Source organism: Sceloporus occidentalis, unplaced genomic scaffold (assembly GCF_023333645.1).
Source record: "Sceloporus occidentalis isolate IW3139 unplaced genomic scaffold, rSceOcc1.0.p SCAF_62, whole genome shotgun sequence".
Lineage (NCBI taxonomy): Eukaryota > Metazoa > Chordata > Lepidosauria > Squamata > Phrynosomatidae > Sceloporus > Sceloporus occidentalis.
This window is the reverse complement of record NW_028317042.1, coordinates 92,149-117,714: the sequence shown is the minus strand read 5'-3', so window position 1 is coordinate 117,714 and position 25,566 is coordinate 92,149. Positions and strand designations below refer to the sequence as shown.

The following is a 25,566-nucleotide window of genomic DNA, read 5'->3' as shown; positions in this document are numbered from 1 at the left end:
ACATGCTTATACTGAAGGTAATTTCAGCACACACCTATATACACTGTTAAAGGTAGTGCACAATGGTGTAAGTATGTATCAGTGGATGAGTATGGTAATAAGCTCACCTAGACACAGTTACGTACAGCGACCAATCCATACTAAAAATACGCACCCATCCAAATAGACTGAATTGATCACATAGAATGCAGATGTTTGGAAGCTCGAAAAACCCTGCGCTTTTTCGCTTGTCCGGGTGAATCCGAGTAAGCGATCCTAATTTGGGTAAATGCTCTTTGTGAGTCAAAACATCCACCCTCTATATTAATTGGGAGGCTTTTATCTGTCTCGTGACACGCTGGCTTTTTATGGAGATGTTCCAAAACTCTGCTTCGTATTGAAGGTGGATATTTAGCACGTGCATGCGATGATAAATTAGGCATTTTGCATGGGCCTCCTGAAATTGCTTTAGATCAGGGGTGGCCGGCAGGTAGCTCTCCTGCCTGCGCTTTAAAACGTCTCCCATTAGATGCCCCCAAAACCTCTATGTCTAGGTCCGTCCCGCCATAAAACATTATCGGTTGGACACGTGTACCTTTCCAGGTGATACTTTGTTTCATTTTGTCGGTTCTATTAGAGTGACCGAGTATAACCAGACCTGCACCCTTAAAGGGACCATTTTATGTCACCGACAGCCCTGAGTACTTTAATATGCATTCTTTAAAAATAAACAATATAAATGTAATGAGTTACCTTAAGTAGAAGCTACAGCATCCCTTATTCAACAATGGAACGCTATGCATGCGCACGCGGCTCTCAATAGACCCCCCCACCTGCATCGTTCACTGCGACAGCACTGAAGCTGACCGGCCGTAAAGCAAATCAGAGGAAGGGGCAAATGTATACAGAATTCCCCCATGCATTTTCCCCTCATGATACCACGGGAATTTAAAGGGACCTCTCAGCTGTCATGTACATTAAAGCGCATAGGATGGCTCTAGTGTCCCTTTAAGGCTGGCTGAGAGTCATGTGAGATGCACTTTAACAGGAGCTGGATAGCTAACTAGCTAACTGCTGGTCCCCCCCCCCCCCCACTACAGACTCATGAAGCTTTAAGCACTTCTATTTGCTTCAAATGGTATCCACCACGATGAAAGATTGTACGTGACGTCAGGAAACTAATATAATTGCTTCAACAAGTGAGTGGAGCCTGAGTAGGACAATACCCTAATGAACCGGGTATGAGACCAAGCTCTAGGGCGTCCTACTATTTTGCCCCCATATAGACTTGACTAGAGTGGCCATAGCTGCATGGAGTCCGTGGAGCGCGCGGGGGAGGGGTACTACAAAGGCTGTGCCAACGTCATTGTGTGGAACCCTTAAAAAGTTGGCTCTATGGCAACGCCAATCCTGCTCTATGGAATATCTGTTGTGTTCTTTTGATGGGTATAGCCTTCAAACTCCCCCCACCACCACCATGGACTCCAACCAGCTATGGCCACTCTAGAATCTGAAAATATCTAAAATACCTTAATCTGAAAAACATCCCAACATCGAAACCTGGAAAATTATAACCAAGATTCCGAGCGTCGAAGCGCTTTCATTACACCGCCATCGCAGTTTGATGAAAGTAGAAGGATTGAGGTTGGCGTTGGGCCTCATAGATGGCACTTAAACAACTTCAAGGTCTGGCCGATGCCGACAATCCGTTAATTCCTTAAGAAGAAGATCGGGTTACGTGATTGGTCGGAAAGACCGAATGGAATACAGTGACAAGACTGACCACTTCCTTCAAACTGTCTCAAGTTCATTGGCTCCTTCTTGTTGCATTTGCCAAAATCCTGTTAAAGGGATTAATGGGACAGATTACACCATCCTGGCCTGAAGCATATTATTCCTGAAATATATTACTACTGAAATGTACGTGGCACTGTTCCCTTTGTGCGTTGACACATCCAAATCCAAAGTGTGCCCATATACCGAGCTCTTATTATATTACAAACGCTTGAAAAATGCGTGCTTTGACGTACCCTCTTAAAGTATGTTTAAAGAAATACTTATTTAATTGTATAACTCAATACATTGCTCAAGAGGCTATGAGATGAAATAAAGCATTCATTTAATTTGCAGAACCAGAAAGAGCGCAGAGATACCATGAATAAACCTCCAGCAGAAGTAAAATTGCCGGTCAATAGGAAAATTGACAACTTGGATGGACCCTTTGGACCTTCTCTGAAGTCTGATGGGTTCTTTACTGACAATTTAGGCTTCTACACCATATTTTGGTTAAATAAAACTCTAAAATATGTTTATATTTGTGCAACTGGATAAAATAAGATATATGTTGTATTTGAGTTACATTGGAGACCATGCCCATGTGCTGCTGGGTTCCCATTGTTGACTTCTACGAAGGTCCACTCCGACCTATGTCAGATAGCATTTCATTCATTCTGTATCAGAGTATGCTTTTTTTGGTGGTAAATCTGAACATATTTGTTTGTATTTTAATATTACAAAAAATCTTTAAATTTGGTTTTATTAATATTGCATAATTTTCTGCGAGTTTAGCAAGACTGCACTCCAAGACCTTCCAGCTACCTGACAGCAGACCGTGACCGTGTTTGTAGGGTTAGTCCTGCACTGGTAACTTCTCCATCCTACATAGACAGAGGATCCCTTTGGAGTTAACGCCGTATCTTTCATCTCTGTCTCCTTGGCATCGTCCTTATCCACGAGAAACAGGTCTTTGGCTTGAGGCTACGGCCAACCCAGACGAGACTTTACAGATGTTTCTTGGAATGTCTGTATCTTCTGACAGTGGAGCTTAGCATTTAATACATTCAGACGTAAACACCTTGCCATTGTTGGACATTCTTGGCGAGAAAAAAACGCTTCATAACTCACTTGTGAAGTCCTCGCTTACATAGAAAGGGCTGAAGTTAACGACCCATCTCAACTTTCATTGGTGTTGACGGTGGCTGAACGTGCTTGATCTGAGATTCCCGTTTGTGACGGCAATTTAACCTTTTCAAGGCCAAGAGTGGCTGTAGTAAATAAATAAATGTATTTCCATTCCACAAGGGTAACTCCAGCCATCAGCCATTCGTTATAACGAAAAGAACAGTTGGTCCTGATGAAGGCCATACGAAATGTTATGGCTTGGGAACAGATATTAAAAGAACACCAGCTAGGACTTAGTTGTTATTTGTTACGTTTGATACATGAGACAGGGCCATATCTCACTAATCAAAGCAAACCAAAGAAGGACCGTTCTTATTAGGGAGGAGTGGGCTAGGAACAGCGCTTTACCAGTACTTTTATTGTGACTTTGTGAATTAATGATTAGTAATTTATGTAACTGTGTGAGACGCTTGGCAGCACAATGTGTTTTATTATCATAATTGAGTTTATTAACCTAGTTTCTCATGTTCCATAAGTGTGACTTTTAGGTTGTACTCATTCATGAGATATGTTCTGAGACTCTAGAAAAGCGGGACATTGGGGCGAGGAAAGAAAGACAAAATGGATTTGGGTCTCAAAGAGGGTCTGACCCTCCTAAACAGTGGACAATGATGTCATATAGACTTATAAAGAGCGACATAGATGCAAGATTCTAAAACTCAAAAACCCCTATAGTTATGTTTTTATATATATATATATATATATATATATATATATATAACATTCAACTTTTATCTTATATCTATTTGGTCGCTAAGCAACTCAATAATATTCAGAAACATTAACGCTTTTATCATGACAGCTATGTAAACGTTCATTTTATTGCAGATTTTTATACTAGAGAATGTGATTTTGTCGATAACGTTTATGAGCGGAAGAGACAGTAACTTGGTGTAGCAGTAACACTTTATATACAAGCAGCCTCTAGAATGAAATGTTAAGTATATATATATATATAGATAGATTTATTAGAATGTCCTGTTGTAAGTTATATACTCGCCTCTAGTCATAACAGTATTTCCGGGTGAGTTACACCTCAACTTCGGCTCTGTCTAAATATTCTGTGAGTGTCTCCATTAACACAAATGATTATATATATATATATATATATATATATATATATATATAATATATATTCAAGGGTGTGGTTTAATGCTCTTTGGGGTTTGAAGCCCAGATTGCAGGATTAAGGCAGAGATTTCGGTAACGAGGGGTGAAACCAGAAAGCATAACGAGACAGGTAAGAGTTCAGGGCTGGCAGCCAGAATGGTTACGCAGTGTAGGTCGAGTTCCAGAAGATCAGTCAGTACAAAGGCCAAAAAACGCTACGTGCAACAATGTAACGCTGACAACTAAGCACAGCGGAAGGGACAGGCTGCATTTATAGTGGAGATCCATCAAACCATCACATGGTTATGCAGAGGTGTCCCCATTAGGGACACTGCCTGAAGACTAGACCAAAGTCATCTCATGCCAAAAGTGGTGGACCGAACCCGTGCTGATTTGACGTGTCATCGTGTCGTTGCTAGCCTGGGGTACCCAAGGCAGGATTATTGGTGGCCCCAAATCTTCAAGGGCCCCGATGTTCTGAAGGGTCCATACCTCTGACATGTCCGATTGGGTCCCGTGCCATGTGATGTCATTTATGGACACACAGAGACAGTGAGTGATAGCTGCTTAGTGAGGGACCTGCTGGACTCAAGGACCATACAGGAAGGGAGTGAAGATGCTGTAAGCATTGTGTGTATGTGTGCATGAGTGTGTGTGTGTATTTGTATGCATATATATATATCCATATGTGTGTATTTGTATGTGTATACTTTAACGACTAAAGGGTGAGTCGACATCAATGGACCCAAAGTGTCTAACGTCTTGTGTCTACGGGGCAGGACCAGGCATGGAACTCAAGACATGATGCCATCTTTGATGCTCTCCGTGAACATGCCTTGGCTAAGGAGTGGCGAAGAGATCTGAGCTTCTGGGATTACCGTCAAGATCCTTGACAGCATGCACAATACTACAGGAATTAACAGGTGCTGGAAAACTTGAGAAAAACTCGATAGCTTCGGTGAATGAGCTTCTGGCTCCGAAACAATCAGTTCTTTATATCCATATAACATCACTGTCAATAGCTTAGCTGCATTATCCTGCTGAGTTACACTTGCTTTTGTGGAAGGCGTGAATAGGACTAGAACCAGTAAGCGCGCCCTAACACCCTAAATCCACTTAGCAGTCAAAGCACACGCGGTGACCTGGATTAATCTTCTCCCGCTGCAGCACTTGGCTGATCCAAGCTCTGAAAATTTAGAAAGTAACCTTTATTTATGGTTAACGTTGCTTTTCGAGCCATGATCCTGGAAGCCCAACTGAGGACTTCAATACATAACATGCCAGAGTCCAACACACACAGTGCCCCTGTCTATCATGCAATTAAACCATACTAAGCTTGATTAATTAATTAGAAAAACTCTCACTAAGTCAATAATCACCTTGCGTCTTGCCCAATCTGTTTTCCAACTAACACCAATTCATAGGCCAGCTCTGAACTCTGAAGATACCGGGCTACATATAGTCAACAAAGCCCTCGCCTATACAATAACCTCGAGAAAAATCCTGAACATGCAAGTTATCCCGGACCAGCCATAGCAGACAGTCGGCTGCGACTCATAGATCTCTCAATTTGTAAAGAAGCATTTTGTCTTTGCTATTTACGCTCCACTGGTTTTTTTCCAGGATAATTTATAACTCAATGATTCGTTCCTCCAGGTCATCAAACTTATAGCAGTCTAACGTGCGATTATGCGTTTACATTAATGGCAGTCAACTCAAACGTCTAGGAGAAAACCATTTAAGAGCAAAGTATGTTTTGAAACGCAAGAACGCTATGTCTTCCAACAAATGAAATAATGTTTCATTGGAATCTTAAACACTTTTAATGTTTCTGGGAGTTTAATCGATTATTGGCTGTAGGGCCATATTTATCGCTCATGGGATCCATTAATAGCATCAGTAGATCATCTTTTAATTAATATGGCAGCTTTGGTTTATTCAGCTTTATTGCTGCACCCCATCCCCCCCCCCTAGATATTAGGCCAGCTATCATATGCATTAAAGAGCGTCCCTTTCATTTATAAACCCGTCCTCTTGTAATAGATGGTCCTTCTGTAATGGATTCGTATATTTTACTTGCGTGGCTTCATCTCATTGCGGAATTAATTGTGGGCATTCCACTCTCCAAGGCGTCACCACAGTTCTATTGAACATTCCTCTAAATTGTAACACTTCATGCCACGTCTCTTATTATATGCCGAACAAAAGTGGTATGGCCCATGCTCCTTAAAAAACTGGACAGAAGGCTGGTGGGGATTTTAGGTTGCATGGGACAAAGAAGAATTCCTGGAAACACGTTGGATGAAACCAGAGGAAAATACATAAGGACGTTCCTAGCAAAGAGCAAGACAGATGAGAACTATGGTTAAGAAGAAGTTAAAGTAGACAACGCAAGAGAAATAGAGGATCTGGTAAAAATTGAGAGCAGGATCAGGAGACTAACTAGTAGATAAGGAAAGCCCAAAAATATCAGGGCCACTTGGCAAATTAACAACTCACTGGTCAGCTTTAGCCAGTTTGCATTGAACTCATCAAGGTCCATGTTTGTGATGTACCCTAGTTGACTTATACGTCAAGCTTGTCCTAACAAGCCTTTATCGAAGAACTAAAATGTTGGGGGTTATCCTCAAGCTCACATTGAAAAATCTTGATAAATAAGCTGATTTAAAAATCTTGATTCTGGATACAGAAGACAATCCCAGGAATTTGGAAAAGAGATAGTTGATCTTCCACCAAACAAGGAAGAACATCTTTGGCAGAGGGGATGTGGGGAACGGTGTTCTTCAGCTCTTTGAAGGCAAGGACCATACAAAGACGGGCATGGACTTGGGTGCTAAGACCTTCTAGATCAGTGATGTATCTATGGAAACTATTGAAGTTATGGAATTTTCAATTAGACTGAAGGAATATTACATGGACACCAGTGCTGTCAACATTCTTCTAACTTCCAGCCTTGAAGTTGGACACCAAGTCCTGACACATTTATTCCACCAAAGCACGCGTGTCTTTTCTTCTGAGGAACACATTGTCTAGCATGCTTTGGTGGAATAAGGGTGATGCAAACTTCCTTCATTCACCACACATCATTATAGGGGACAACACATGATAATGATAAGTATAAAGTAAATTAATAGTCTTCGCAGATACTTCCACAACACCACTTTGGATGCGGTGCTTATTCTTGGTGGATATTTTTGGTGCCAAAACCTGATAAATATCTACACCTTGTATATCCACTAAATATGGAGATTTTGTATGCCTTTTCATTCATAATTTTACTATTTGGTATGACTGTCGCAATCCGGAAAATTGTAACGCAAACAGTTTATACCTCGCCGCACAGTTTTGGTGCCTACAGCAGAATAAAAGGCTTGTCGGTGTGATATTAAGCTCTGAAATACAAAGTAAAATGTAACAACAAAATATAATAACTTCAAATAAGCGGTCGGAAATGTTGGCATATATCGTGTACGGCTGAAATAACACATTACATGGCGTGTAAATGCACGCGGCGAATTAAGCACAGACCGAAATTGACATACAGATCTCACACGGACCTGGGAATGTTAGGGGTTCTGGCGTCAGAGCTTCAAATAGCACAGGGCCTTGTCATCTTACTGCCTAAAGTCAGTCCCTCGGTGACATTAATGTGTGCTAATGTCTGACCTTTTGCGTGACAGCATGGGATGGTGTGGTTGTCACACTCGCTGGATTCATTAACGTCTGTCTCCATTGTCTGATAAATTGATTCTAATTGCTATTGATTAACCTACTTAACAGTGATCTTCACAGATCGGTGTGCCAATCGCTCTGAAATGTCTCTGCGGAAATCTGCACGTCGGAGGGGTTTTTCTCGTAAAAGCTTATTTGGGCTATGACATCACTCTCTGGCGTAACGTAATGATATGCGTTAACCCTAACTCTTCCTGACATCTCAAGAGTGATAAAGCTACGTATAGCAGGCTGACCAGGCCCAGGCGTAAGGCAGCAGGTCCATACCTGGGAACCTTCTGGGCCCAGCTACCTGGAGACCCTCTTTGCGGGACGGGGGGTAGGAGGTCCCTCTGACGTCGGTGGTCCCGCCGATATCACAGGACACGCAATATTTTTTGTGGGGGATTTGGGCGTCGTATGGCTACCAACAGTTCTGGAATCTTGAGGCCCCATGTGGATCAGGAGCCCCAGACGCTCTACTGCAAGAAGGAAGCTCGACGCAATCCTGTGCATAGGCCGAACAGAATAATGTAGGGACTCTATTTAAAGGGGCAATTAAGTGCCCCAGGGGACCTCCTTAACAATCAATGAACTTTGGAAGTACCTTCATAAGCATTCATTTAACCTACTGAAAAATGAAAAATAATACTTTCCTTAGAGAGAAGCTGCAGCTCCAAGGCCAACCTGACTAGCCGATTGATTAGGGAAAGGAACCAATGGATATGGGGGATTCTGATTCAAATTTAAAGGGACATCAGCGCTCATCTACATTAAAGTGCATAGGATGGCCGGACTGTCTCTGCGCGTCTCTGTCAGAGTATTAGACACTCTGTTCCTCTGTGTGGTGCGTGTAGTCATTAGAGTCCCCGTGTCCAGTATATTGAGAATAATGTATTTTAGTATTAGTCATCAGTGTTCCGTATAGTCATGTATAGAATGTTTGAGGTTAAGCTGATTGGGGGATCTCTGGGGTGTCACGTTCCGTGTATCGGAATGTTTTAGTATTCTGGACACAGTATTGTGAGGTTGCGCTCTTTATTTATTAAGCGTAAGGAGCCCGAAGCTCTTCACGTTGCGTTAGGGTGTCGGGGTATTCTGCGCGCAGATTTGGGGACCATCTCCCACACAGACTTCCAGCGCGGCCCCCGGCTCCCTCCCGTCTGTACATGTACAGAAAGGCTGCTTGTTCTTCTCCTGGCTTTTTCCACTTTCTGGCTATGCCTGGAATCACTTCTGAGGAATTTCTCTCTCTTGGGCCGAGAAAGAGTTTTTTCTGGGAGCCGCGAGTGTTTGTGCTCTGTCCGGATGTGCAAATCTTTAGGACCACCGGGCAGGGAGAGAGAGAGACAGAGAGAGAGAGAGAGAGAGAGACGAAGTGGAGAGAGACCCAACAGAGTGACATAGAAAGAGAAAAAGAGGGCAAAAAGGGGACAGGAGAGGAGAGACTTCAGGAAAAGAGGGGCTTAACTAGAAGACAATCCTCTCTATACCTGGATCAACCCTTCTTAACAAGCTAATCCGAGAAGTAGGGGGCAACGTTACAAGGTTTAGAATGAATGGGCATTGAGTTCCGAAGGGGAATGAAGGATGGGGGGGGGTATGTAAGGTAATAGGTTGAGTGGCAGTTAATAGGTGGAGGTGGTGTGTGAGAGCGATGTTGTATGGTACAAAAAGAGAAGAGAGGGCACTAGGAGGGCAATGAAAATCCAACCTGAGTGCCGAGAGGGACGAGAAAGTGACATGTCACAGATGACACTGCAACGGGGCCAACAACCTGCAAATCACCTGCATTCAAGCAGGGGATGTGAGATGTGATTTGCAAGGAGAAAAGCACTAGTCTAGATGCTCAGATATCATTAAATCAGACTGGGGTGAAAATGCTGAGACTTGGGGAAAAGGTTAATAATACATACAAAATAAAAATAATGTAAAATTTTTTTTAATATTTTGTTTTCCATGTTTGCTCTGTTTAATTAGTTAAAATTGTTTAAGAAAATGATTGCGCTGTTAATGCCTTGTCTGAAATACTTTAAAATATAAGTGTTTCTGCTATACCTTTAAGTGTATGTTGTCCGCGCCGGGTTCATGTTTTGGTAACGTTTTACTGGCCCGAAATCTCTGTTTTTTAAAGATATATTTAGTCTTTTTAAAAAAAGTCGATTTTCTACCACCTCCTCCGGAGAACACCAAAGTGCTACTTTATGGCAATTCAAACTCATTAAAATTTGCAAGGTTCATTCTGTTTCTGCCGGTGCCAGTTTGTATAAAATATGATGCCTTTGGCTGTGCTGTGAATCTCAATGTCATTAAATTTGATACTTTCACCTTTCCTGGCTTTCCTCCGAGCTGGGAATCCCTATTTAGGGGACTATGTCCCGTAACAACTTGGGAGCAAGCGATTTCATTAAAGGGGAAGTTTTATCCGTTCTAGTTCGATGACATCATGGCAGCGTCTGAAAGACGCCATATTGAAATTTTTTTCCACGCAGACAGCTGAAGAATGGAAATAAAATAAGCGGTCATCAAGGGGGATAGGTAACGAGAGTGATACTGAAAGACAAAGCAGGTGCCGCAAACACACAAAGACTCAGAACAGTGTAATAGAATTCTTTATGTCATTATGTCATCGACATAAGGACATAGGACAATCTGCCCCATTTAAGAGGCAGAAGGGCTGCCGCATCCCTGGAAGTGCCACCCTAGGCCTAGTCAGCCTAGGCTAGAATATACCACTGAATGCCATACAATGTGCCCAACACACTGCTAGATTATCCTTAAGGAAACCTAGGGAACTGCCTATGGCCCTTGGACAACCATAGGGCCCTTCCAGGGGCAACAGAATGTATTATAAGGTTTAGAATGCCGACACATATTTATCCCTGGGAGTTCATGGGAACAGCTGTTTAATGGGCTTCCGGTTAAAGGAAATTTAACTTGGTGCCTCTCCTCACACCTCTTGAGGACTAGACCTTCCCTTGTGTCTACAGACGTTTCTGCTGTCCTTTAAATCACTTTAAGTCACCCAATGGGAAATGGGATGCGTTTGCCATTGTAGACGTGTCTGCTGGTAGCCAGAAACTCCCACATAGTAGCCGTAGGCTAGTTCCCAACGTTCTGTAATGGGAAATGTTCTTGTTCCTGCCTTTTTCCTTCTTTTACACCACGGACTTTTCTTTATGAAATTGCCCAGCGCCTGTCTCCTCCGCTGTCTCTGGTTCACAGTCTCCCTCTGTGGTTTTTTTTCTTTCTACAACAAAAATTACTTTGAGGTTTTGAGAAAATTCCAAAAATGTAATCATAATGTGAACAACACACAATAGCGTTGTTCTATTCTCAGCATGAGAGTAGCGTCTGTATGTAAGTAGTAGAGGCATGGTGTCAGCAGCAAAATGAGGGACGATGGAAGGGGGGGTTAATCCATATATCAGGGGCCCCATCGACACTATGTTTCTGTTTTTCCTCCATCCTACTGCATGTCTTTCCATTGAAAGGGTGGAGTGGTTGTTTGGCCGCTACCTCGTGTTAGATTTTTGACAGCAGAAAAGTAGATTCTCTGCTCCATGACAAAATATTATGTCATACCCCTCGTCGCTCGTAGCACTAGTCTTGACCGGTGATGGAGCAAGAAAAAAGAACCTCCTGCCGATTACCGCTAGGAGAGAATGCTTCAAAAACATTGAAACTCAAGAATCAAACTAGGTTGGTGGTATCCATGTCAAAAATTAGAACGCTTCTAACAAATCTGGGACATTGGTGTTCATACCAATGGCTGACACGGTAAAGCAGAGCCGTGGAAAGATATTTTGGCAATTCAGTGGCCTTGGGGCACCTACCACTTGTTAACCTTTTCTGGAGTTGTGATCTAGATTACAGGTGTAGATGAGCATAATGCCCCAACCAGTACACTGCTTGCTTGTTCTGCGTGGGCTTGAATGATGCAAGATGCCATGGTATGATGTCACGGTCTGATGGGCTGCGTTTGGAAGCCCCTCACAGAGCAACAGAGTAGATTATTAGGAATCCATTGGGAAACCATCTCTTTGGCTTCAAGACAGCACTGGTCCCTTGCAGATACAATGTTTCTCTTAGCCGTTTATGTATCTAACTGGTGTTTTCCTAATGCGGTGAAGCAATACCGAGTGAATTCTGATACTTTCAGCCAGTTGATAATCTGATTAAGCGGATCCTGCCTATCATTCTCGCGGTCCGGCATACAGTTAATTGAATGAAGATGAAACAACAAAAACATTAACTTTGGCTTCAGGAATCGAGCCAGACAAGTGATTCTTTTTCTGATCACCGGGGAAGTGGAAAGTGTGAAGTGGAGCTGGGTGGTCCAGAGTAACAAAGATTACAGACAGGTCAAGTATATAATAATAGAGTAACGTTCTCGGAATTTAACAACGCAGAAATAGATCATTTACAGGTCTGGCACCCAACTCATCAACCCGAAAGGGCCATGGGAAAAAACGAACAGGGCTTATGGGTCTGTAGTATCTGTGAAAACAAGTGAATTGTGTTTGGCTAATGATACCGAATTGCCCACTGATTTTCCTTAATTTTGTTTTGGGATTGATATGTGGACAGCAGGCGGGTTCAAGGTCGGTGCGGGAAGAATATACCAGTTACGGCGAGTGATTGATGATTTCTAGCAAGGGTTCCTCTTTTTTTTTTTTGTACTTTTCACGTGGGAATGCTCCCTGAGATTACACGGAAGGAGCCAATTCTGATTCATACCCTGGTGACTTCTGTGGAAACAATATGTGTTTCTGTAACTTGCGTAATCCTCGGTGAACTTGGACTGTGGACTACTAACCACCTTGCTGCAGAACTGTCCGCTCTGGTACATCCGACCACCCCACTATAGATATATATACATGTTTTACGACTTACACAACCATTGTTCTAAACATTAAGCTGTATAAGAACACGGCACGGGAGCGATCCACACATTTAACATGCGTGTGCCAAAAAGGATGCACTTCTAACACAATTTAAAGCCTTTCTTGAACGTTCTACTCGCAAAGGAACCAAAAAGCCACCTGCTGGATCTTGAAGAAACAAGAAGCATGGATGAAAATTCCATCTTAATCTCATTCTCTTTTCTGCAATCTTTTTTATACAACTTTCTCCATCCCTAAACAATCTTCTTCATCATAGAAGCATAGACGGTTTATTTCCATTTCTTTTCACGGGATTTCATTTGTTTTGTTCTCTTTGTGCGAGGCACTTCCGTTCATCCAGAAGAAGGCTCAGCTGAGTTTGGGTTAGATAAAGTTCTGTAACCGGATCTGAGCGCGGCACAGGTGTGAGGCTCAGGGTGCTGACTGAGGATTTTTGGTGCAGAACACGAGGGTATGGAACATCTGTCAGGTGCAGAGTTGCCAATTTAAGTCGGACGGCGCGTGTTTGAAGTGAACGCCGTGAGAACGGTGAGATGCACATGGTAGGGCTGGCGTTGATTGTAGAAATTTTTTTTTATTTTTTTTTTACGATGAATCTTGCTTTATGGTGAACATTAGAAATATAGAATTTGGAGGCAGAGAAGAACCATTTGGCCCATTTAATCTGCCCGTTTAAATGTTGCAATTATAAGCCTCAACACACTGCTATGAGATTCAAATACTAACCCTAACGTAAGGCAACAATTTAAATAGATTTCTACATTCTGATTAAAAAATATATTTTTTTAATTAAATCTTTCAACAAAATTGATGTCTTTTAGTGGGCCAACATAATAACGTTACATATGTTTTTGGGACTTCAGAGGTTTCTTCTTCACATGGACACTGAAGTTGAAGAAAAGACCTGTTGGCTCAGTAAAAGGTGTCTACTTCCACCATTTTGTTTCCTGGGCTGATATGGCAATATCCATTTATTTTTAATAAAGGTATACTATGGTGGGAGATTCCCTTCTCCTTCAAACTTTACTATACCTACAGTATAAGCACTTCCACCACCATTAAAAAAAATCAACATTTTATTGATTAATTATTTTTTTTCCCATACAGAAATCCCCACAACCTGAAGCCCCTTGATATCCAAGATATTTGAATTAACGCTGTCCTCAATTATCAATTGTTGAGCACTTTCTTACACATGGCCAAGTGTAAAATTGCTCATATGAGGCACTTACAGTGAGCTATAAGCCTCGCATGCCCAATTGATCAATTTATAGATTGTTTTGTAATTACTATGACAGCGTTTTTACTAATACAAACTAATACTGGTTCATACGCATATTAGCCCCTTAATGTACGGGCTCAAAATGCATTGTTTTCAATGGGTTTTGGGACCGCCCATTGTCCTTAAGGGGTTAATGATGGTATAATTGGTGTAGGACCATGCGATACATGCATAGACACCTTAATATTAAGAGCCCCATGAAACGAGGGACACCAAGGAGCCCCAAGGAGACACAGTTCCTCTTCCAGAAGGTGCCTTGGAGACTAAACCAGTAGATCTTTTGATGAGAGCAGTATAATGTTTTCTTATATATTTATGGTGTGTGATGACATCACACGCAAGTTAAGAGGCAGGCATGAACGACTCATAGCTGTTTAAAAAAAAAAACACAGAGCAGTCTAAGTTCAAAGCATCCAGAAGCGTCCATTGGTATATCTTTTAATTTAATCAGCCATTAATCAATTTATAGGCATTTCCAGAAAGTCGTGTGACTCAAAATATAGCATTTTTTTTCCATTTAAAGCGATAAAAAGATCTCATTATGACGGCACGAGCCTCTAACCAAGTGCAAAAACATCTGAAAATACTAGTTTTTTTGTTTTTGCGAGCCAGTATTTGGGTTGAACGTGAAATTTAAATTGAATTAAAAAAAAAATAATTAACGAATGTTCTATTTGATAATGTAAAGGGTTTAAAATGCCGAACCTGAAATTATTTACATAAAAAAAACAATAAGTGGGTGGCAATCCCATTTGGGTTAGGTTCAAGTTGTAATTATTTTTTTCTCAGAAATGAAACAAGAGCCTTTTATTTCAGAGAAAAGAGGAAAATATACCTTGAGTGATAAATATGCTTATATATGCGTTAATCTTTTTTTTTTCAGAGAAGGAAAACCAGTATAAATGGAAAGTGGATGAGGAAACATTTTTCCAAAAAATGGAGTAAATTGGGAATACGGCCTTCGGATGAATGGCGTTCGCCTACATTCCCGGAACAAATCATTCATTGAAAAATGAAAAAGTTGCTGATATCATGGAGCTGAAACGTCTAATTAGCAACCAGGTAAAGATTGATGCTAATGTGAGCGTTTCTAAGCAAGTGTGAATGGGATGACAGATCTGTGTGAAATTATCTTAAAAAGGGGTCTTTTCTTGTAACTTGAGGAAAAGAGGAATGAGGAAGGAGTAACCGTTGCCACGTTATCTTACAATATATTATATCTATAGAGCCTCAGCACATTGTGTAGCGCTATTACAATAGGGGAGGATACAATGTTACCAATAACATTAATATGATTAATATGATGTGAACACACGGTAAGAGAAGGGGGTTATTCTCTTGGGAGCCTATAGATTTATTAGGAGGTGGGCATTGGCTGGGGGGGGGATAGCCATAAGGCGGCATAGTTAGCCCGGAAGAAAGAAATGCCAACCATAGTGGGGGATGTCTAGCCATGGGCATTGGTATGTGGTGAGATGGGAAGGAAGGTAAACCATCTCCCTTCATCCAGTGAACAAAGGTCCGCCAACCAGCTGTCATACCCATATCCTCTGGGGCAGAAGAAGAAAGCTGGGCACATTGTATAGCACTGCAGATATACTGGCTTGGCTCCTCTGATCATCCGCGCCATTTTTCTACCTACTGTGGCCTAAGCCCTCCTTCTCGGAGGGGGAGACCACCAGGTGACCAGCTTGGCAAATGGCAAATAGAGAGGGGGCAACACTGCAGGGTAGCACAAACAGATGAGGAGAAATGGGAAATGAATTTGCCCCTTCCACTGCTGGGTAATATAGACACGGGAGGGGGGGGGCAATGGAGGACAACTCAGCCCCCCTCACTGCTGGGTAACCCAGACAGAGGGGCAACGATACTGCCCTGGTAAGACAGACGGAAGGTGGTTCTCTGTTGGCTTGACATCCATCACGGACACGTCCGATGGAGCAGATAAAATAACCCATTTGCCATGGGCTGCCCCCGGGTGCAGGTGACACGCTAAGGTGTTTGTGAGCTGAGCGCGCAGTCTGTTCCCTGTGTGCGAGGTCAGATTTAGTCCGTCCAGGAACAGACTCAGCACCAAAGGCCTGAACACAGAGCAATGTTTGGAGAGCAAACAGCGGGCGAAGCTGTGTTTTCTGAGCACTTTTCTTTATTGCTTTTGGGGGTCAGATCACTCGACTCTTGGGTCACAGAGGAAAGGGAGAGATAAACCCTTTGATGCAGACTCAGATATAAACACAGGGATCGGTCTCATGCTTTCTCTGAAAATATGTGCCCCAGAACCGCCGCTTTCTATGGGAACCCGAGAAATATCCGAGTCAGCGCAAAGAAAAAGTACCTTCAGTAATCCTTTCCCTTCTAACGGGCTGCATATAACATACCTGCTCCTATACCCCGCAGACGTATACGATGCGCCATACTATACGTTGCATACATAAAGAACAGCTGATCATATATACCTCCGGCATTTTGTACTGGATATATATTAAATAAACTGTTAGGGAACTGGATAAAAAATTAACAGTTTAAAAAACATATATTTTCTTAAGTGTTACACCTATATACTATGTATATGTAGTATATATATATATATATATATATATATATATATATATATATAAACAATAACAATCATGTATATGTAGTATATATATATATATTATATATATATATATAACAATCATTCAGCCAATCCGGTTTGCCAATTATTCCCGCTATAAAGACTCAGTCCTTGGTCTCGTCTTAGATTCTGGATCGCCATATGCTTATCCCAGGCCTTATTGTACTATCCTCAACCAACTCTGCAGGGGAACTGTTCCACTTATCAACCACCCACGCAGAAAACTATGCTTAGAGATCAGCAACAAAAGTATTTACAAAATAACAAATATCACTAACTGCTAAAATTGCTTCTAATTAGTACTTCGGGTTACATCGCCCAAAGTAAACAGACAGTTGTATAGCTAGGAAGCTCAAAGAACTGGCATCCCACCAAAACACAATTCTGGCAGAAAAAGTGAATGGGAGACAAAATAATAAAACAATAACGGGAATCACAAGACAATTGTGACAACGGCGGGTGGTGTGGATCCATGTGTGTCGGCTCGGCAGTGTTAATGATACGGTGTCGACCTCGCTGCTCTCGGCACACTGCAGTAGACGTTGAGGTTGAGCGGCGGTTGGCGTGGTGGAGCAGACGTTGGTCTGGTTATGTGAAACGCAGGAGACGTTGTTGTGGTTGGGTGTCATTATTCGTGGGAACCATCAAAACAATGTCTCCTTTACGAAAACAATCAAGCGTAAAGTCTAGTTCCAAAGACTCCTTGTGAAGAGTCATTACATCCACTCAACGAGTTGCCTCACACCAGCCATGATGTCACTTCTAATGAGTGTACAGTTGGGCAGAATAGGAAGGCGCTATATAAACCAATAAAAAAACAATAATAGTTTGCTTGGTTTTCTTTAAATAAAAGGGAGCTATCCACATTCCTGGATAATAAAGATGCTGTTCCACTTCCAGAGCATTAACCCCTTAAGGACAATGGGCGGTCCCAAAACGCATTGAAAACAATGCATTTTGAGTATGTACATGTCATTAAAGGGTTAAGCGAATAAACCTTAGCAGACCTGTCATTTTTTTCTTTCCTCTGAAGGATTAACAAAAAAAAACAAAAAACAGCACACCTGTTATGTAACAACAGCTTATATGTCAACAACCAATCAGCACCTTCCTTTCTGTCACATGACAATTAAACCTTCCCAGAAAAATGATGACTGAGGCCAAATTTAGTCTTTCCAGGAAAGATATGGGCATTCAAAAGTACCAGGAATTACATGAAAACGCACCTTTAATAAGTAGGACGGAACATCCCAACAATCGATGTAGAAATAATTGATACAATCTTTTCTTTAGTTCCGTAAAAAGCCCCGTTTGGCTCCACGACAGGTGTTGCGCCGGGCGCTGTGGAATGATCTCTAGAGAAGGGTCACCTTACCGCTAAGGAGGATAATACCTTTATTCAAGGTACATGAAAAAGCAGAAAGGGATTGACAACCCACCAAAGGAAGCCGCCTTTCAACAGGTTCCTTTTCTTCGCGATGATGTGGGTGGTGTCATTTGTTTTCGTGAGATGGCTTCTTTGATCTTGTGAGTAATACTTTTCAGAACATTTCATGTCAGGAAGATGAGTGGATATCACGGCAGACAGGTAATTATGTGTTATGGATTTTATAAGATGAGCTGAAGTGACTTCTTCTCTTCTCCTGCAACAATTTTCTAGATTTGAAGTGTTTCCAAGACTTGGTGTTTTTAACGACTGAACAAAGAATTTAGTGCGGTTATAAATCCGGGGTCCTCAAAGACTTCATAGGAGTTTTTTGTACTTTTTGAATTCTTTTCTTTTTCATCCCACTCAGGATAATACGCTTATGTCATTTGTTTTTGTCAGAAGGTGTGAGACACAGACATGGGGCAAAGTGAATACCTAAGGACCTGTAAGTATGTCACAATTATGATCGCTAGAACACCTACCAAGGGTGGATTGTGTTCAAGTGATCCAAACTGTTCATGTTTTCCTTCAGTGTCTTTTTTTTTTGTCATTGTAACACAAACTTAATTTATCTGCAGGCAACTTTCGGTTTTAGGTTATCAATATTTGGACATCACATCCTGCTGAGAAACCACACTGTGCTTCTGCTTTATGGCAGACCGTTTGTGGTCCTTCTCCAACAAGACATTCCCGGCGGAACAAGCCAAATGGCTAATTATTTTACGTAAATTAGAGGAATGATCGAGAGCGTCGCAGTTGCAGGTTAATGTTGATAAAACATGCATGGGATAGCTATATGGCTCCTGAGTCTAAGATGACACTAAAGAGTCTTATCTTACATCAAATTCTGTTACTAAAATAGTCCTTATCTGGGTCTGGAAGTAAGGCATTGAATTCTTAAACTCAGCGTAGACATCTTTTGTTAGGAAAATTTTATTTATGAACAATTAAAGCAGTGAATATAAACATATTGGACATTTTACATTTTTTACATTTTTCAGTCTATTTTTGGGACTGCAGCAGCTTTTCCTTATTTAAATATTATTTCTAATTTTAACCGAGCAGTGTATTTTCAGCATCGCTAACTTATGCGGCATGTGACTTTCTATTATTGTTATGCAGAGTTTTCAGGAAATTATCGTGAAATTGAGATTTGTGATTTCTGATTATGCATTCAACAGGTGTCCAACAATTTACTGTCTTCAAGCCAGATGTGAGCCTTATAAAAACATTCCACTTACTTGTCTCCATGAAGATCAATCCCTTTTCTCTCTCCCTTTTTATTTTCGTGTAAAGATGGAAGGAGAAGCTTCTCACCCTGCCATTGTCTATCATGTCATATGGTGAATGGAGGACCTTCTTCACAGTGGTTTATCTAAATAGGGTGCCACCCTAGGTCTGGTTTAAGTGGGCCAGTTATAATGAAGAGCTCAACAGTTGGCCCAATGAGAAGTGGCTCAAGGGGAACCCCAATTGCCCAATATTGCGATATCTCACTGGTAATGGCTTGGACCAAAATACACCACCACTTCTTCACTAACCAATGACAATGAAGGTTGTACTGAGTTCAGTCAACCAGCAATTGAACATCCTGATCTGTAGAGGAAGGAGAAACTTGTTCAACGACCAATTCAAGGCTGTTCATTGGAAGAAGGAGCTTCTAGGAAGGAGTAACCAACAATTTGTCCTATCAGCAATTTCCTAGCGCTCTCGACGTTCCCAATAAATTGCTATCCTTACTATACTTTGTACTAAATGTTACTTGCCATGCTGCTGGTGGGTATGATACAAAAACGGGATTGGAACGCATTTGCAGAACGAGGGGGTTCCCTTTAAGCAAATCCGGTCAATGGTTATTGTGATTTGGTCATAAAGTGTGAGCCAACTCACAGCCCACCAGAAAGGTGCTGATACAGTAGGATGTGAGGGTTGACTATGAGCTAAGTTAACCTACCAGGTTTTACTTGGAGTCTACTGCTTCCCTGTGACTCTCGGTTGGCGTCTACAATCTCCAGATGGGGGAAGCGATATTTGGTCACACCATTTGATCAGCCACATCCCACCAACTTCCTGCCCACTTCCGGCCCACTTCCTACCCATTCTAAGTTTAAATAGGGCTAGCACAGCAAGCCCCTCCCCATATCACAGCCACACCCCCAGACTGCCTCTTAGAAAGAACAGGAGATGGGGATCAGGTACACCGAGGTTACCAGGTACACGTTGGTTAAGATGGGGCAGTGTGGCTGTTGTGTATGAAGTAAGAGTCACCATCCTGTTATTCTCAGGCCTGGGAACTTTCCAGATGTGGTGACTCCGAGACTCATTAAATATTAACCCTTCAATAGCCCATAGTGAAGATTATATGCCGCGAGTTGCCAAATGTGTTAACTAAATGGCTCTAATACCTGTCCTTGACTTGTCATTATTCAAAGATACAATTACTTGAGTCAACTGCATCCAAGTAGGTATATCAACCATAACATACTGGTAGTAGAAGAACTAACTTGGAGGCTCAGGTATGGTCAGCGCTGTGTAGAATATAATGGAGACAGCTACAGGCTCAGATTTGCCCCTTCTACTTGAGACCCTGAGAATGGGGCAAAGAACCTCAGAGTTCCCAGCTATGATAACCGTCCTTCTGTTTTCCAACTACAATCCCTATCCCCTGAAGGTACAGGCTGACGGACTCTTCAGAATGACCTGCAGAAGGTAGAGAAAGCTGACTGCCAAGTACAGACATGGACCCATCTGCGCCTCTTGTCCCCATCGCCCTCGCTCATCCATTTACAATACACCTTTCTGTCTATGCTGGTTCTTCCCCTTAAAATAAAAACCTCTGAACAAGTTCTTTCTCTTTTCCTTAGCAGGAGTTTATACCTCCCTCTGTGGGATCCTTCCCATTAAACATGTATGAAAAGCCCTTGTGGGAGAAGACCCCACAGTTCTAGGGCCAAAGAGTCTGATAAACATTGGGGTCCTATTACATATTATTTCAGCTATATGTCAAACCCTGGAGGCAGGAAATTCTGAGAATTATCTGCGATATCAGAGCCGGACACATGTCAGCATGTGCTCCGTGTGTGTTATGGGAACCACAGTGCACTCATTGTGTAAGGTTCATTCCTCTTCAGAATTGACGTCTCCCAGCTCCAAAACCTGTCATTTCTTGGCAAAATATCCCAAGGTAAGCCTCTCTTCGTGTTAGGTAACATTCAACTTTTTGAAGATGCCTGGCTGCTTTCGGAGATTCATAGTCTATTTATTTTCCAAAGTGGTTTAAAAAAAAAAAAAGTTTTTTGTTTTTTTTTACCTTATTTTATTTTTTAATTTTTTTTATTTTTTTTTATTGGCCCACCTCAACAGGCTGGCCTCGGAATATGGGAGTTGTAGCTCATTCTATGTTTCAAATGTAGGATACGATATTTGCCAAGCTTTGAAATCCTAAGAGTGAGTTATCGCTCCCAGCGAACCCTGTACTGAGGGCGGATAATAGGAATTGTAGTCCAAAAACTCCTGTACACGTAAAGTACCATACATATATTTACGACAGCCTGGTTGTCTGATGATTATTGTATTTATTGCCCCAAAACAAACAAAAAAATGAAGAGGAAAAGAACCACCACGTTACCCAATAGTAGCCATTTGCAGGTGAAACTCTGTTGCGCAATGCTTTATGGAGTAGGCACGGCTGTGAGGCACAGGCCGGCTTACCCTTGGGTAAGGGCGATTTGGTCATATGGGAATATGCCGAATGCCTTCTCTGACCGCCAATTAATTAGGGGTGAAAGATCGTTTGCGATGCCTTCGAAGTGACGGCAGTTTTTCTAACTTGACAGACGCTGCGCGATGGAACCTTGCGTGAAGTATTCCAAGCGTTTACGAGGAACATGTTCTGTACTCGCTCCGCCTGATGCCATGTGTCACCAGTATATAAACATAGACCATGACGGCAGATTAAAAGCCATCGGCTCATCTCGGCTGCCCTTTCCCTGATTGAAAAACAGGGACTTAAATATTTTCGCTTCCTACTCAGGACATATATGTGCTCATCCCGGGCGCTCGTATATTCCGCACCGTCACTTCTGCTGCCAGGGTCATCCTATCATTCACAATATCTCCTGAAGCTTTCACCTTTAAGTGGGGATACTTATAGAAAATGTGCCTCCAGTGCTGTATAAAATCACTGCTTCTTTGCAAAACATATTTTGTGTGAGTCCTATATTAAAAATGTCCCTTTTTAGGAGAACCAGTCTCTCTCTCAAACTTTTCCTCCCCTTGTGTCTCTCTTTCTAATAGAATGTTTGCTGGGTATGAGGGTATCGCAATGTTCTACAGCCCGACAAGTCATGAATAAGGTGTATAGAAAGACAACGGAAATGGGTTTATATATTAAACTAAAATACACATTTTTTCTTCCAAATGCGGAAAGAGCGGCTAATCAGTAATCAGAGGTTGGGAGCAGGCTGGTAGAAAGGATGTTCTAAGGTCAAAAGGTCAAAAAACAAACATGAAATCTTGACAAATGTCAACCGCTGAGGTGACACGTTCATGTAAATCCATCATCTATTATGTGTTTTTTCTTTATGTTTGTCACTTTTCCCAAATCCTGTATTTTATGGTTGTTTTCACTAAACAAACTCATACTACATAATATATTAATATACAATTATATATACATACCTGGGAACTCTCCGCATTTCGTCCGGAGACTCCGGGTGAAGCTCCTCCAGGTCTCCGGGTCACTACAGGGAATCTCCGGGTCACCATAGGGAATCTCTGGGTCACTATAGGGAATCTCCGGGTCTCTGGCTCACTACAGGGAATCTCCGGGTCACTATAGGGAATCTCCCGGTCACTACAGGGAGTCACCGGGTCACTATATGGAATCTCCAAGTCTCCGGGTCACTACACAGCATCTCTTGGTCGCGGGAGCATCGTTGCGGCATGCCCCACTCCCCGCCCACTTCCCCCTCCAACAATTGCATGTGTCCCACAATGTCAGTAGGACCGCCCATTGACATCGACAGGACCACCTACTGACATCGGCAGGGCCGCCCACTGACCTCTGAGGTCAGCGGGGCCTCCTGCCAAGGGTGGGCTCCGGGAAGCCAAAGCCAGAAAGCTCCCAGGTATGTATTTTGTGTATACAATGGGAGTAGCCATCTTAACTTCCCGTCTTAGGGATCGTCATGATTATTCTTCCTCATTAAGTTACCTCTTCCCTAATGTTAAATTGCTGGCTGTTGTTGATTGGCTCAGGTAGCCTTCGTAAGGGGGGGGATTAATGTGATAATGCAAGTTACGCTACCTTCAGACACAGATCTCAGCCTTGAGGTGAATTAAGAAACACCAAAGACGCCCTGAAAGTGAATTTATTTATGATAAAAGCCGTGACAGCTGCCCTTTCAGTCATTTTTATAAGAGACCCCCCTAATATCTCTTCCTAATAACCTGCCTCACAAGCTGTAAACTTCTTATGACTTCAAATGATTTAATCCCCCCGCCCTCTCCTGCCTCCTTCCCTCCATCTCTTCACTCTCCCCACCTCCCCTTGCTGTCCTTCACCTCTCACATATACAGAGAGCCGGCGATGCCGTTTGGATAAATGAACTTTAAATGCAGACATAACTCGCTGCGAGCCAGGAACACTTAAACTATCTATAAACACAGAGCGTCCTGATGTTTTTTTCATTTCATAAATGTCATTTTCCCCCCTTTTTTGCACGTTGCCTTTGAAATAATATTTCTGTTTTTCGCTTTCCAAACATTCACTTAGAAGGACGTGAGGATGGAAAGGTTTCCTTAAATCGTGTGCAGAAAAACCCAAAGCGGAGGAACAATTTTATGGCTCCCACACGGAGAATAAAGGAACTGTTAATGCTGCCGAAGGCTGTTTAATCCTACGGGGTAAAAACGGACCCATCCCCTGAAAATAATTCAGATTAATTACTGGAGTAAATACATGGGACCTCTCCCGGGTTTCGCGCAGAAACTCCGGGTCAATCTCTGCTTCTCCGGGTCTCCGGGTCACCATGTGGCACGCCCCGCTCCCTGCCAACAAAAGCGCGTGTCCCGTGACCTCAGAGGGACCGCCCACAGCATCAGCAGAACCGCCCTGAACACCAGCAGGACCGCCCACAACGTCAGCAGAACCGCCATCAAGGCTAGCGGTACCGCCCACAACATCAGCAGGACCGCCATCGAGGTCAGCGGGACCACCCACAACGTCAGTAGAATCGCCCTCAACGTCAGCGGGACCGCCCACAACATCAGTGGGATGACCTACCCGCATCCCACAGGTTCCCAGGTATGCTGGACTATGGATACCTATTTTGTTCCTCGAGGGCCGGCACTCGGTGGAGCTTTTAAATGTTTTTAATATTTATATTAATGTAGAAAAACACATGCCTGGAAATTTGATAAATTAACCTGAGATTAATCAAATATTAACCCTTTGAGAGCACATTACAAAGATTCTGTTTTAGTGACTTGCTAATGGGGGGGGGGGCATTCCATTTCATATGAAGACCATGACTTGTCCGGAGTTAAAGATATTCTAAATAAAGCCACCTGTGTTCAAGCAGGGATTTTAGCTGTTGGTAGAACATAAAGCAGTCAGAAAGAAAGCTGCGCGGCCCTGAGAATCTGCCCATTTTCCCCCTCGACCCTGAAATTGTGAGGAAACCCCATGACCCAGGGAGTAAACAGTACCACAAGTATTTATTTCATGGGAAAATATGGGAGAACCAATACGGAGGGCATAACCCTGGCAGATTCAGGACTGTTAGCAGCTATGCGAGATGTCGCAAGCCTTGGATAACAAATCGTATGCCGCCAAGGAGAGAGAAAATGGCTGCTTTGCTTATCCCTCTTTTATTTGCACGATTTAATTCATCAGCCTGTTCCCTGGTGCTTCTCTCTTTTAGGGCTGTAGAACCCTGCGATACCCTCGTACCCAGCAAACACCCCGAGCTCCTAGAAAAAAAGCGACACTGAGGGTGGAGAGAGGGACTGTCCGATAAAAACAGGGACAATTGGAAGATGTAGTAAAAAAATTGCTGTTGGTAATATTATCAAGAGAGAGTGCTACCGAGGACGGATCGCGGGGAGGGAAGACAGAACGACACGGTGATCAGAAGACAAAGTGGAGACGGATCTGCCGAGGACCGGCTAAGACACGGAGACAGATAGGAGAGCTGAGATACACGGAGCGGCAGCGCCCTGCCCCGCGATGACAGATTCAAGAAGAATATTTTAATTGACGTATCCTATAAGTGGGAGCCAGCGACGGACGCGTCGTTAGCCACAGATACGCGGGCTGAGCGCTGATCCCCGCGGACCGCCGCAGACGCATTACAGCACTTGCTATAACTGGAGCGTGGTGTTTGTAGGATATGTCACGGCGGTAATGTTCGTGTCACGGGTCACGACGCGTAACACCTCTCCCCGCGCTTGTTGTAAGCGGGATGCGGAAGCCGGGGCCGCGATAGCAGATTAGCAATGCGCTAATTTTAGAAGGCGACTCGCGGTCTCGGTGGAGTGAGCGTGAATTCAAAGAGACAAGCCAATC

General features: G+C 42.7%; 1 protein-coding gene across 1 annotated transcript in view; it reads left to right on the top strand.

Annotated features, from left to right (window-relative positions):
* Window positions 1-25,018, top strand: part of LOC149287235 (endoplasmic reticulum-Golgi intermediate compartment protein 2-like) — a 49,411-nt gene extending 24,393 nt beyond the window's left edge. Inside the window, exons 17-18 of the mRNA XM_089492979.1 lie at window positions 23,986-24,303; window positions 24,923-25,018. Of these exons, the coding sequence (XP_089349105.1) occupies window positions 23,986-24,303; window positions 24,923-25,018 (414 nt within the window). The remainder of the gene's footprint in view (window positions 1-23,985; window positions 24,304-24,922) is intronic.
* The last annotated feature ends 548 nt before the right edge of the window (window positions 25,019-25,566 follow it).